Source organism: Tachyglossus aculeatus, chromosome 7 (genome assembly GCF_015852505.1).
Source record: "Tachyglossus aculeatus isolate mTacAcu1 chromosome 7, mTacAcu1.pri, whole genome shotgun sequence".
Lineage (NCBI taxonomy): Eukaryota > Metazoa > Chordata > Mammalia > Monotremata > Tachyglossidae > Tachyglossus > Tachyglossus aculeatus.
The window spans coordinates 19628960-19641530 of record NC_052072.1 but is presented as its reverse complement, the minus strand read 5'-3'; the positions used below and the strand labels follow the sequence as shown (position 1 = coordinate 19641530).

At 50.2% G+C, this 12571-nt stretch overlaps 1 protein-coding gene across 1 annotated transcript; it reads right to left on the bottom strand.

Moving 5' to 3' along the window:
* Window positions 1-3611: 3611 nt before the first annotated feature.
* Window positions 3612-11149, bottom strand: RPL10A (ribosomal protein L10a). The gene is made up of 6 exons (XM_038749227.1): window positions 11090-11149; window positions 5715-5789; window positions 5086-5166; window positions 4575-4723; window positions 4059-4231; window positions 3612-3826 (listed from the first exon to the last, which is right to left on the bottom strand). The coding sequence occupies exons 1-6, from the start codon at window positions 11092-11094 to the stop codon at window positions 3656-3658; spliced, it is 654 nt and encodes a 217-aa protein (XP_038605155.1). The 5' UTR covers window positions 11095-11149; the 3' UTR covers window positions 3612-3655.
* Window positions 11150-12571: the final 1422 nt, after the last annotated feature.

Here is a 12571-nt window from a genome sequence, read left to right as displayed (position 1 = left end):
CTACTGCCTCCCCACCCCCTTCCAACTTTTTAAAATAATAGTGAAAGTGCTATGTGCCATGCACTTAGTACAGTGCTCTGCACACAGTAAGTGCTTAAGAAATACGATTGAATGAATGTTCTAAGCACTGGGGAAGATACAAGGTCATCAGACTGTGAGCCCACTGTTGGGTAGGGACCGTTCTGTATGTTGCCAGCTTGTACTTTCCAAGCGCTTAGTACAGTGCTCTGCACACAGTAAGCGCTCAATAAATACGATTGAATCATCATCAATCGTATTTATTGAGTGCTTACTATGTGCAGAGCACTGTACTAAAGCGCTTGGGAAGTACAAATTGGCAACATATAGACACAGTCCCTACCCAACAGTGGGCTCACAGTCTAAACGGGGGAGACAGAAAACAAAACCAAACATACTAACAAAATAAAATAAATAGATATGTACAAGTAAAATAAATAGAGTAATAAATATGTACAAACATATATACAGGTGCTGTGGGGAAGGGAAGGAGGTAAGATGGGGGGATGGAGAGCAGGAGAGGAAGGAAGGGGTTCAGTCTGGGAAGGCCTCCTGGAGGAGGTGAGCTCTCAGCAAGGCCTTGAAGGGAGGAAGAGAGCTAGCTTGGCGGATGGGCAGAGGGAGGCCATTCCAGGCCCGGGGGAGGACGTGGGCCGGGGGTCGATGGCGGGACAGGTGAGAACGAGGTACAGTGAGATTAGCGGTGGAGGAGCAGAGGGTGCGGGCTGGGCTGGAGAAGGAGAGAAGGGAGGTGAGGGAGGAGGGGGCGAGGGGATGGAGAACCTTGAAGCCCAGGGTGAGGAGTTTCTGCCTGATGCGCAGATTGATTGGTAGCCACTGGAGATTTTTGAGGAGGGGAGTAATATGCCCAGAGCGTTTCAGTCCTCATCTTAGTGGAAAGAGCCCGGGCTTTGGAGTGAGGTCATGGGTTCTAATCCCACCTCTGCCACTTGTCTGCTGTGTGATCTTGGGCAAGTCATTTCACTTCTCTCATTTTGCTCCCTTTCTCTCACATTCCTTCTTTCATCCCTAGGGACTTCAATAACCACACAGATGTTTCTGATGCCCCTTCCACTGCTCATTTTCAATCACTCTTCTACTCTACTCTTCTTCTGGAGAAGCAGCGTGGCTCAGTGGAAAGAGCCCTGCTTGGGAGTCAGAGGTCATGCCTGGGTTCTAATCCCGGCTCTGCCACTTGTCAGCTGTGTGACTTCGGCAAGTCACTTAACTTCTCTGTGCCTCAGTTACCTCATCTGTAAAATGGGGATTAAGACTGTGTGCCCCACATGGGACAACCTGATCACCTTGTATCCACCCCAGTGCTTAGAACAGTGCTTTACACATAGTAAGCACTCAACAAATGCCATTATTACTCTGACCTCCTGCTCCACCCCAGCTCACCCACTTGGACACACACTCTCATCTCTAGCCTGTGCACAATCTCTCCCCTCACCAATTCTGAAACCCCTCTGACCACTTTACCTGCCTTCTCTCCCAACTTTTGACCTCATCCAATTTTCTCAAATCATACCTCATTTAAGCCTCCACACCCAAATTACCTACTCCTGTTACCAAATCCCACTCCCCTACCCCTTTGTCCATCTCATACCACTAACCCAGTCCTGGATCACCTCCAGTCTGCCTCCTTCGCTCTTCTGCACAAGCCAGAGTGTTGCTGGCAGAAATCTAGGTATTTGGCTGACCCGAGCTTTAACTCAGGCTGGCAAAATCATTTCCCCATTCAGACATTCAACTCCCTCCTCAAAACCCCGTCCTCCCACCCTCACTTGCCACTAGTGACATGGTCACCTACTTAAAATTGAAAAAGAATTAAAATCTTTAAATTAAAAGCATCAGGCATAACCTCCCTAAAATCTCCCCTGCCCTTTCCCTGAAGTTATCAGAGATCTAACATAATAATTTTGGTATTCGTTTAGTGCTTACTATGTGCCAAGCACTGTTCTAAGCGCCAGGGGAGATACAAGGTAATCAGGTTGTCCCACATGGGGTGCAGTCTTCACCCCCCTTTTCCACACTAGGGAACTGAAGCACAGAGAAGTGACTTGCCCAAAGTCACACAGCTGATAAGTGGCAGAGCTGGGATTAAAACCCATGACCTCTCACTCCCAAGGTCTTTCCACTGAGCCACACTACCCCCTCCACCTGTACATCCAGCCTCATCCCTTCACATCTATGAACTCTTGCCCCCTTCTTCCCTCATCTGCCATCTTCAGCTGTTCGCTCTCCAATGGCATCTTCTCTGCTTCCAAACATTCCCATCCTGAATCCTCCCTTTACCCCAGGGATCCCTCATCATCCCATCTCCCTACCATTCCTCATGAGTGAGCTTCTCTCCACTCTCCCCTTGACACCCTCCAACATGCCTTTCTTCCCCTCTCTACAGAAACCAGCCTCTCAAAGGTCACCAATGACCCATTATTCTCTTCTCCATTCTAACCCTCACCCTCAGCTGCCTTCGACCCTGTTGACCACTTCCTTCTCCTGGAAACATTATCCAAACTTGGCTTCACCGACTGTCCTCACCTGGTTCTCCTCTGCCCTCTCATTCCCAGTCTCTCTCATGGGCTCCTCTGCCTCCCACCAGCTAACTGTGGATGTCCCTCATGGTTCAGTTCTAGGTCCCCTTCTATTTTCCATCTACACCCACTCCTTTGGAGAACTCATTCGCTCACATGGCTTCAACTACCACCTTTACAGACCCAAATCCTGATCCAGCTCCCTCTCTGCAGTCTTACCTACCTTTCTACCTCTAAGACATCTCTACCTGAAAGACCTCCCAACACCTCTAAATTAAACATGTCTAGAGCAAATCTTCCCACCAAAACCCTGTCCTTTCCCATCACTGTAGATGGCACAACTATCTTTCCTGTCTCATAAGCCTGTGGCTCGGTGGCAAGAGCCCGGGCTTGGGAGTCAGAGGTTGTGGGTTCTAATCCCAGCTCCGCCACTCATCAGCTGTGTGACTTTGGGCAAGTCGCTTCACTTCTCCGGGCCCATTACCTCATCTGTAAAATGGGGATGAAGACTGGGAGCCCCACGTTGGACAACCTAATCGCCTTGTATCCCCTCCCAGTGCTTAGAACAGTGCTTGGCACATAGTAAGCGCTTAACATATACCCTCATTATCATCATCCTTGACTCCTCTCATTCAACCCACTTTCTTCCCTAAATCCACAGTTCGACCTTCACATTGCTAAAATCCACTTTCCTCTCAAACTGCTACCATGTTAATCCAACCACTTGTACTGCGCCACCTCCTCTCCCCACCCACTTCAGTATATTTAGCACTGCTGCCTCCTCTTCCTACCATTCATCTTTCCCTACACTTCAAGAACCTCAGTGGTTGCCCATATGCCTCCACAAACAAACTCCATACCATCACAGCTTTAAATCAATCACCCTGCCCAGTCTGCCTCCCCCTCTGGACTGTAAGCTCCTTGGGGACAGGGAATGTGTTTGTATTGTTCTGCTGTACTCTCCCCAGCACTTAGTACAGTGCTCTGCCTTCATATCCTTCACTCCTCTCATTCAACCCACGTATTCACTGCAAGGAAACAGGAGAAGACAGACACTTTCTGAAAAGGCAGCCAGTTCTCAACTTTTAATAGGTGCAGGGCTAGTACAGGCGCTGGGGCTTGCCCATAGTGCTCTTGATGTACAGCGCCCGCACATTCTGCCAGTTCTTTTTCAGCAGTGACACCAAGAAGTTGACTGCCAGGTGAATGTTATATACCAGCTCATCCTCTGTCATCTTGATGTGACCAACAGCCACAGCCAGACAGAGCACCTACAGGGGAAGAAAAGAGTTGGTGATGGAGAAGAGGGAGAAACTGAGCCAAACTTCCCCAAGCCAGCCACTGTATTCAGCTTCAGGTCTCCAGACCCCGCCGGGTTCACCCCACCCCCACAGCCCAGGCTTGGAGGGTAGGAACATAGCTCAGCCAAGTATCGCAGTCAGGACAGCCCAAGAACCAGGTGATGGTAGGCGGCCCACTCACGAGACCCTCACCCCCTATTACCTTCTTCATCTGGAACTTGATGGTGGACTTGACCTCGTCGACTTTCGCCACCATGTTCTCATTGTGGGTAAGCAGGGAGGGGAACTTGCCCGCTTTGTTCAGGCCGGGTCCCAGAATGCGGGGAATCTGCTTGATCAGCGACTCGGAGGCCAAGAAGGCATCATACTTCTTAGCTAGTGGGCAGAGGACGGGGGGAATGGTCAGCCTGGGCTGGAATGATCATCTAACTGCTGAACAGTTCATCCAGAGGGAGACCACTCCTCTCAGGGTCCTACACTCACGACCGATTCCTCCCATGGAATCCTAGCCTTAGCCCTGGAATCCAACAAGGAGATGTCCCGTGAATGGGATGTGACTTGCTTGTCGGCTTTTTCGGCACACAAGATCCTGACTACCAAAAACTCTTAAGAGAACCGCTCAGATCTCTTCGGAGCCTTTCTGCTGCAGTCATCTAGAGGGTTGGACCAGGAATACCTTCTCCCTGGACCACTCCTGCCCGATGGCCCAAGTACTCACCCAACTTCTTCACAAGCTTCTTATTCTTGTTGAGCTTCTTGAGGGCCTCGATGTCCATGTGGGGCACTTCCACGGCCTTCGCCTCATCGCAGTGCTGTTGGTCACCCAGGACACAAACGGAGAACTTGGGCCGGGGCGTGGACTTCAGCCTGGAGAATAGGGAGAGGGGCCGGATCACTTCGAAGCCCGCCCGAGGAAGAGGAAGGGGAGGAGGGCAGGGAGTCTGGGACCAGGGCCAGGAGCCTTACCCAGAGCGTCCGGATTCACCAGCAGCTAGTCTGGCTTCTCAGACTAGCCGGCAGGCTCGGCCGAAGCCTCACCACGCCTCCCCTCATGTTTTAAGACCCAGGGTGGGGGTCCGTCCAGCCAACCCTGCAGAGCCAGGGGGTCTGAACTACCCAGGCCCCTCAGCACTGCCTGCCCCTGACCGCCAGCCCCTACCGGGACCAGGGAACGAGCCCGGGAGGCAGGGGGGCAGGCGGAGGGCGGGTGGGAGCGGAACTGTGCCAACCTGACGGTGCCGGAGAAACGCTTGTCTTTCTGGGGGTCATAGTTCTTCAGGCTGATCTGCAACTCTATGGTCTCCAGGAACCTGAGGAAGACACGCGTTTAGTACAGCTCACTGTTCGGGCCATCAGAGGTGCCGGGACATTTGAGGGGATCAGAGCGGGCTGACCTCACCACCCTTACGAGGAGAGATATTCCAATCCTAACTTTCCTACTTCTCCCCCCTGCAGAAGTTTAGCATGCCCTTCTCAACATCTAGTAACACGACTCCACATCTGCAAGCCTGCAGAAAGCCCAGGCTGTTGTCGTCGTCATTAGCAGTAATTATTTACTAGACACTTACTGTGTCCAGAACATACATGATTGGAAGCATAGATATATCCCTTGCCTACTTGCAGCCTAGAGACTAGCGCTTTGCAATTCTTTCAATAAAAATGACTGAATAGTACTAACCCTCCATTGGCAAATGACAGCCTTTCCCTCCCTCGCAGAAATGTGGGGGAAAGCAACAAATCTGTGTAGGGCAGCCTTGGGAGTTCAAAGCATGACAGGGCTCCTGTCCCCAGCATCCCAACTCCTGTCCTCCTCCATTCCCACCCTTCCCTGCCCCACGTCCCGGGAGGGGGGTCTCACTTTCGGCGTTTTCGCTGGGGTCCGTGCAGAACCTCCCGCACGGCCTCGTACAGGGTATCGCGGGACACTTTGCTGCTGTAGAAAGAAAAAAGACTGGCCGTAAGCGGGACGGCAGCTACAGGGGTTACGTGGCCACGGGTCGGGGGGTTGTCGGGATGGAACGCAAGAAAAGTTCATTCAAGTCGTTCATTCAATCACTCAACTGTGTTTATTGAGCACTTACTGCGTGCAGGGTGCTGTACTAAGTGCTTGGGAAGTACAATTCAGCAACAGAGAGATCATTCCTGCCCACAACAGGCTCACAGTCCAGAAGGTGGGGGGGGGGGGGGGGGGGGGGGGGGGAACAGACATCAGTAACATGATTAGAAACAGAATTACTTTCCAAGTGCTTAGTACAGTGCTCTGCACACAGTAAGCGCTCAATAAATACGGCTGAATGAATTATAGATATATACACATCATTAACAAAAATGAACAGAATTATATTCACACACACAAGTGTTGTGGGGCGAGTGGGGGGGGAAGAGCAAAGGGAGTGAGTCGGAGCGATGGGGAGGGGGAGCAGAGGAAAACGGCAGCTTAGTCTGGGAAGGCCTCCTGGAGGAGGTGAGCTTTCAGTAGGGCTTTGAAAGGGGGAAGTGAGGTTGTTTGGAGAATTTGAGGAGGGAGGGCATTCCAGGCCAGGGGACATCGACCTCTTCTCCTCCCTGCGAGGGCATTGCCCTCCTTCAAGGCCTGCCAGGGTTGCCCTGCAGCCGGGCTGGCTACACCGATAGAATGATGGTATTTGTTAAGCGCTTACTATGTGCCATGCGCTGCACTTGGATCTCCCTTAGTGCTTAGAACAGTGCTTGGCACATAGTAAGCGCTTAACAAATACCATCATCACCATCACTGTTCTAAACGCTGGGGGAGATGCAAGGTCATCAGGTTGTCCCACATGGGGCTCACAGTGCTAGCCTTAGTGGAAAGAGTAAGGACTTTGGGGTGAGAGGTCGTGGGTTCTAATCCCGCCTGCGCCACTTGTCAGCTGTGTGATCTTGGGCAGGTCACTTCACTTCTCAGGGCCTCAATTCCCCCATCTGTAAAATGGGGATTAAGACTGTGAGCCCCACCTGGGACAACCTGATAATAATGGTGGTATTTGTTAAGCGCTTACTATGTGCAAAGCACTGTTCTAAGCGCCGGGGGAAATACAAGGTGATCGGCTTGTCCCACTTGGGGCTCACAGTCTAAACCCCCATTTTACAGATGAGGGAACTGAGGCACAGAGAAGTGAAGTGACTTGCCCAAAATCACGCAGCTGACAATTGGTGGAGTTGGGATTTGAACCCATCACCTGCTCCCAAGCCCGTGCTCTTTCCACTAAGCCACACTGCTTCCCCTGATGACCTTGTATCCCCAACGCTTAGAACAGTGCTTGGCACATTGTAAGCGTTTAACAAATACCATCATTATTATTATTAATCCCCCTTTTACAGATGAGGGAACTGAGCCATAGAGAATAATAATAGTAATGATGGTATTTGTTAAGCGTTACTACGTGCCAAGCACTCTTCTAAGCGCTGGGGTAGACTCAAGGTGATCAGGTTGTCCCACGTGGGGCTGTCTTGACCCCCATTTTACAGATGAGGTAACTGATGCCCAGACTGTGAGCCCGCTGCTGGGTAGGGGCCGTCTCTATATAACAATAATAATGATGGCATTTATTAAACACTTACTATGTGCAAAGCACTGTTCTAAGCACTGGCTAGAGCAGCAGTGTGGCTCAGTGGAAAGAGCTCGGGCTTTGGAGTCAGAGGTCATGGGTTCAAATCCCAGCTGTGCCAATTGTCAGCTGTGTGACTTTGGGCAAGTCACAACTTCTCTGTGCCTCAGTTTCCTCATCTGTAAGATGGGGATGAAGACTGTGAGCCCCACATGGGACAACTTGATCACCTTTGTAACCTCCCCAGCGCTTAGAACGGTGCTTTGCACATAGTAAGTGCTTAATAAATGCCATTATTATTATTCTAAGCGCTGGGGAGGTTACAAGGTGATCAGGTTTCTAGACTGTGAGCCCGCTGTTGGGTAGGGGCCGTCTCTATATGTTGCCAACTTGTACTTCCCAAGCACTCAGTACAGTGCTCTGCACACAGTAAGCGCTCAATACGACTGAATGAAAAGGTTGTCCCACGTGGGGCTCACAGTCTTAACCCCCATTTTACAGATGAGGTAACTGAGGCCCAGAGAAGTCACTTGCCCAAAGTCACACAGCTTCTTCTTCTCTGTATGTTGCCAACTTGTACTTCCCAAGTGCTTAGTCCAGTGCTCTGTACACGGTAAGCACTCAATAAATACGACTGAATGAATGAATGAATGAAAAGGTTGTCCCACGTGGGGCTGTCTTAACCCCCATTTTACAGATGACGTAACTGAGGCCCAGAGAAGTCACTTGCCCAAAGTCACACAACTTCTTCTCTATGTTGCCAACTTGTACTTCCCAAGCGCTTACTACAGTGCCCTGCACACAGTAAGCACTCAAAGACTGAGCCCACTGTTGGGTAGGGACCGTCTTTATGTTGCCAACTTGTACTTCCCAAGCGCTTAGTCCAGTGCTCTGCACACCGTAAGCGCTCAAAGACTGTGAGCCCACTGTTGGGTAGGGACCGTCTCTGTTGCCACCTTGTACTTCCCAAGCGCTTAATACAGTGCTCTGCACACAGTGAGTGCTCAATAAATACGATTGAATGAATAATAATAATGATGACATTTGTTAAGCGCTTACTATGTGCACAGCACTGTTCTAAGCGCTGGGGGGAGGATACCAGGTGATCAGGTTGTCCCACGGGGGGGCTCAGTTAATCCCCATTTTACAGATGAGGGAACGGGGGCTCAGAGATGTTAAGTGACTTGCCCAAAGTCACACAGCTGACAAGTGGCAGAGAAGGGATTCGAACCCACTACCTCGGACTCCAAAGCCCGTGCTCTTTCCACTGAGCCACGCTGCTTCTCTGAATGAACTTGTACTTCCCAGGCGCTTAGTCCAGTGCTCTGCACAGTGAGCGGTCAATAAATACGATTGAATGAACTTGTATTTCCCAAGCGCTTAGTCCAGCGCTCTGCACAGTGAGCGCTCAATAAATACGATTGAATGAACTTGTCCTTCCCAAGCGCTTAGTCCAGTGCTCTGCACACGGTGAGCGCTCAATACGATTGAATGAACTTGTCCTTCCCAAGCGCTTAGTCCAGTGCTCTGCACACAGTGAGCGCTCAATAAATACGATTGAATGAATGAACTTGTACTTCCCAAGCGCTTAGTCCAGTGCTCTGCACACGGTGAGCGCTCAATACGATTGAATGAACTTGTCCTTCCCAAGCGCTTAGTCCAGTGCTCTGCACACAGTGAGCGCTCAATACGCTTGAATGAACTTGTACTTCCCAAGCGCTTAGTCCAGTGCTCTACAGTGAGCGCTCAATAAATACGATTGAATGAATGAGCTTGTACTTCCCAAGCGCTGAGTCCAGTGCTCTGCACACAGTGAGTGCTCAATGCGATTGAATGACCTTGTACTTCCCAAGCGCTTAGTCCAGTGCTCTGCACACAGTGAGCGCTCAATAAATACGACTGAATGAACTTGTACTTCCCAAGCGCTGAGTCCAGTGCTCTGCACACAGTGAGCGCTCAATAAATACGATTGAATGAATGAACTTGTACTTCCCAAGCGCTGAGTCCAGTGCTCTGCACAGTGAGCGCTCAATGAATACGATTGAATGAATGATCTTGTACTTCCCAAGCGCTTAGTCCAGTGCTCTGCACACAGTGAGCGCTCAATACGCTTGAATGAACTTGTACTTCCCAAGCGCTTAGTCCAGTGCTCTACAGTGAGCGCTCAATAAATACGATTGAATGAATGAGCTTGTACTTCCCAAGCGCTGAGTCCAGTGCTCTGCACACAGTGAGTGCTCAATGCGATTGAATGACCTTGTACTTCCCAAGCGCTTAGTCCAGTGCTCTGCACACAGTGAGCGCTCAATAAATACGACTGAATGAACTTGTACTTCCCAAGCGCTGAGTCCAGTGCTCTGCACACAGTGAGCGCTCAATAAATACGATTGAATGAATGAACTTGTACTTCCCAAGCGCTGAGTCCAGTGCTCTGCACAGTGAGCGCTCAATGAATACGATTGAATGAATGATCTTGTACTTCCCAAGCGCTTAGTCCAGTGCTCTGCACACAGTGAGCGCTCAATACGCTTGAATGAACTTGTACTTCCCAAGCGCTTAGTCCAGTGCTCTACAGTGAGCGCTCAATAAATACGATTGAATGAATGAGCTTGTACTTCCCAAGCGCTGAGTCCAGTGCTCTGCACACAGTGAGTGCTCAATGCGATTGAATGACCTTGTACTTCCCAAGCGCTTAGTCCAGTGCTCTGCACACAGTGAGCGCTCAATAAACACGACTGAATGAACTTGTACTTCCCAAGCGCTGAGTCCAGTGCTCTGCACACAGTGAGCGCTCAATAAATACGATTGAATGAATGAACTTGTACTTCCCAAGCGCTGAGTCCAGTGCTCTGCACAGTGAGCGCTCAATGAATACGATTGAATGAATGATCTTGTACTTCCCAAGCGCTTAGTCCAGTGCTCTGCACAGTGAGCGCTCAATAAATACGATTGAATGAACTTGTACTTCCCAAGCGCTTAGTCCAGTGCTCTGCACACAGTGAGCGCTCAATAAATACGATTGAATGAATGAACTTGTACTTTCCAAGCGCTCAGTCCAGTGCTCTGCACACAGTGTGCGCTCAATAAATACGATTGAGTGAATGATCTTGTACTTCCCAAGCGCTTAGTCCAGTGCTCTGCACACAGTGAGCGCTCAATACGATTGAATGAACTTGTACTTCCCAAGCGCTTAGTCCAGTGCTCTGCACAGTGTGAGCTCAATAAATACGATTGAATGAACTTGTACTTCCCAAGCGCTTAGTCCAGTGCTCTGCACACAGTGAGCGCTCAATAAATACGATTGAATGAACTTGTACTTCCCAAGCGCTTAGTCCAGTGCTCTGCACACAGTGAGCGCTCAGTACGACTGAATTAATGAACTTGTACTTCCCAAGCGCTTAGTCCAGTGCTTTGCACACAGTGAGCGCTCAATAAATACGACTGAATGAATGAATGACTACGACTGAATGAATGAATGAAGTGACTTGCCCGAAGTCACACGGCGGGCAAGTGGCCAATGCGGGATGAGAATAACCCCGCGGGGAAAACGGCTTTCCGCCCGGGGTCCGTGAGGGCCTCAGGCTTCGACATCGGTGACTTCCCCGGCCCAAATCGGTATCGGCGGGGGCGGATGGACGCGGATTGCGGAGGAGCCGCCCAGACTCACCTCATGGCGCCCAAACAACCTGCCGCTTACGAGAGGAAGAGAAGGCGCTGACCGCGCATGCGCTAAAAATAGGGGCCAAGTCTCGCGAGAGCGAGCGCGCGCCGCCTAGGCCGCCAACGTGGAGAAGCCGGCGCGTCGCGTTGCGCAATAACCCGGGGGGAAGGGGCGGGGCATCCGAGCGCCTCCCGACTTCCGGCGCCGCCCCCCCAGCCGCGCATGCGCGTTGTGCTTTTGCTTTTGTTAATAATGATGGTACTTGTTCATTCATTCAATCATATTTATTAAGCGCTTGCTGTGTGCAGAGCACTGGACTAAGCGCTTGGGAAGTCCAAGGTGGCAACAGATAGAGACGGTCCCTACCCAACAGCGGGCTCACAGTCTAGAAGGGGGAGACAGACAACAAAACAAAACATATTAACAAAATAAAATAAGCAGGATAAATATGTACAAGTAAAATTAATAAACTATTAAATTGTTAAGCGCTTACTATATGCAAAGCACTGTTCTAAGCGCTGAGGGGATACAAGGTGATCAGGTTGCCCCACGGGGGGCTCCCAGTCTTCATCCCCATTTTACAGATGAGGGAACTGAGGCCCACAGAAGAAGAATAATAATGATAGCATTTATTAAGAGCTTACTATGTGCAAGGCACTATTCCAAGCACTGAGGGGATACAAGGTGATCAGGTTGTCCCACGTGGGGCTCCCACTCTAAATCCCCATTTTACAGATAAGGGCACTGAGGCCCAGAGAATAATAATAATAATAATAATGATAGCATTTGGTAAGCTCTTACTATGTGCAAGGCACTGTTCTAAGTGCTGGGGAGGATACAAGGTGATCAGGTTGTCCCACATGGGGCTCCCACTCTTAATCCCCATTTTACAGATGAGGGAACTGAGGCCCAGAGAATAATAATAATAATAATAATAATAGCATTTGGTAAGCTCTTACTATGTGCAAGGCACTAAGTGCTGGGGAGGATACAAGGTGATCAGGTTGTCCCACATGGGGCTCCCAGTCTTAACCCGCATTTTACAGATGAGGGAACTGAGGCCCAGAGAATAATAGTAATAATGACAATAGCATTTACTAAGTGCTTACTATGTGCAAGGCACTGTTCTAAGCGCTGGGGAGGATATAAGGTGATCAGGTTGTCCCACCGGGGGCTCACAGTCTTTATCCCCATTTTACATATGAGGGAACTGAGGCCCAGAGAAGTGAAGTGACTTGCCCAAAGTCACACAGCTGACAAGTGGCGGAGCCAGGATTTGAACCCATGACCTCTTGACTCCTAAGCCCATGCTCTTTCTACTGAGCCATGCTGAATAATAATAATTTTGGTATTTGTTAAGTGTGTACTGTGTGCAAAGCACTGTTCTAAGCACTGGGGAGGATACAAGGTGATCGGGTTGTCCCATGGGTTACCCTGGACCTGGTGCGGGGCTGAGGCCTAGGGTGGAGAACGCTGGGGGCCGAAGGA

Coding starts and splice junctions, on each gene's coding strand:
- RPL10A (XM_038749227.1), bottom strand. Junction 5,167..5,714: donor CCCCAGCGAAAACGCCGAAA/GTGAGACCCCCC, acceptor TGTCTTCCTCAG/GTTCCTGGAGACCATAGAGT. Junction 3,827..4,058: donor TCAAGTTCCAGATGAAGAAG/GTAATAGGGGGT, acceptor CTTCCCCTGTAG/GTGCTCTGTCTGGCTGTGGC.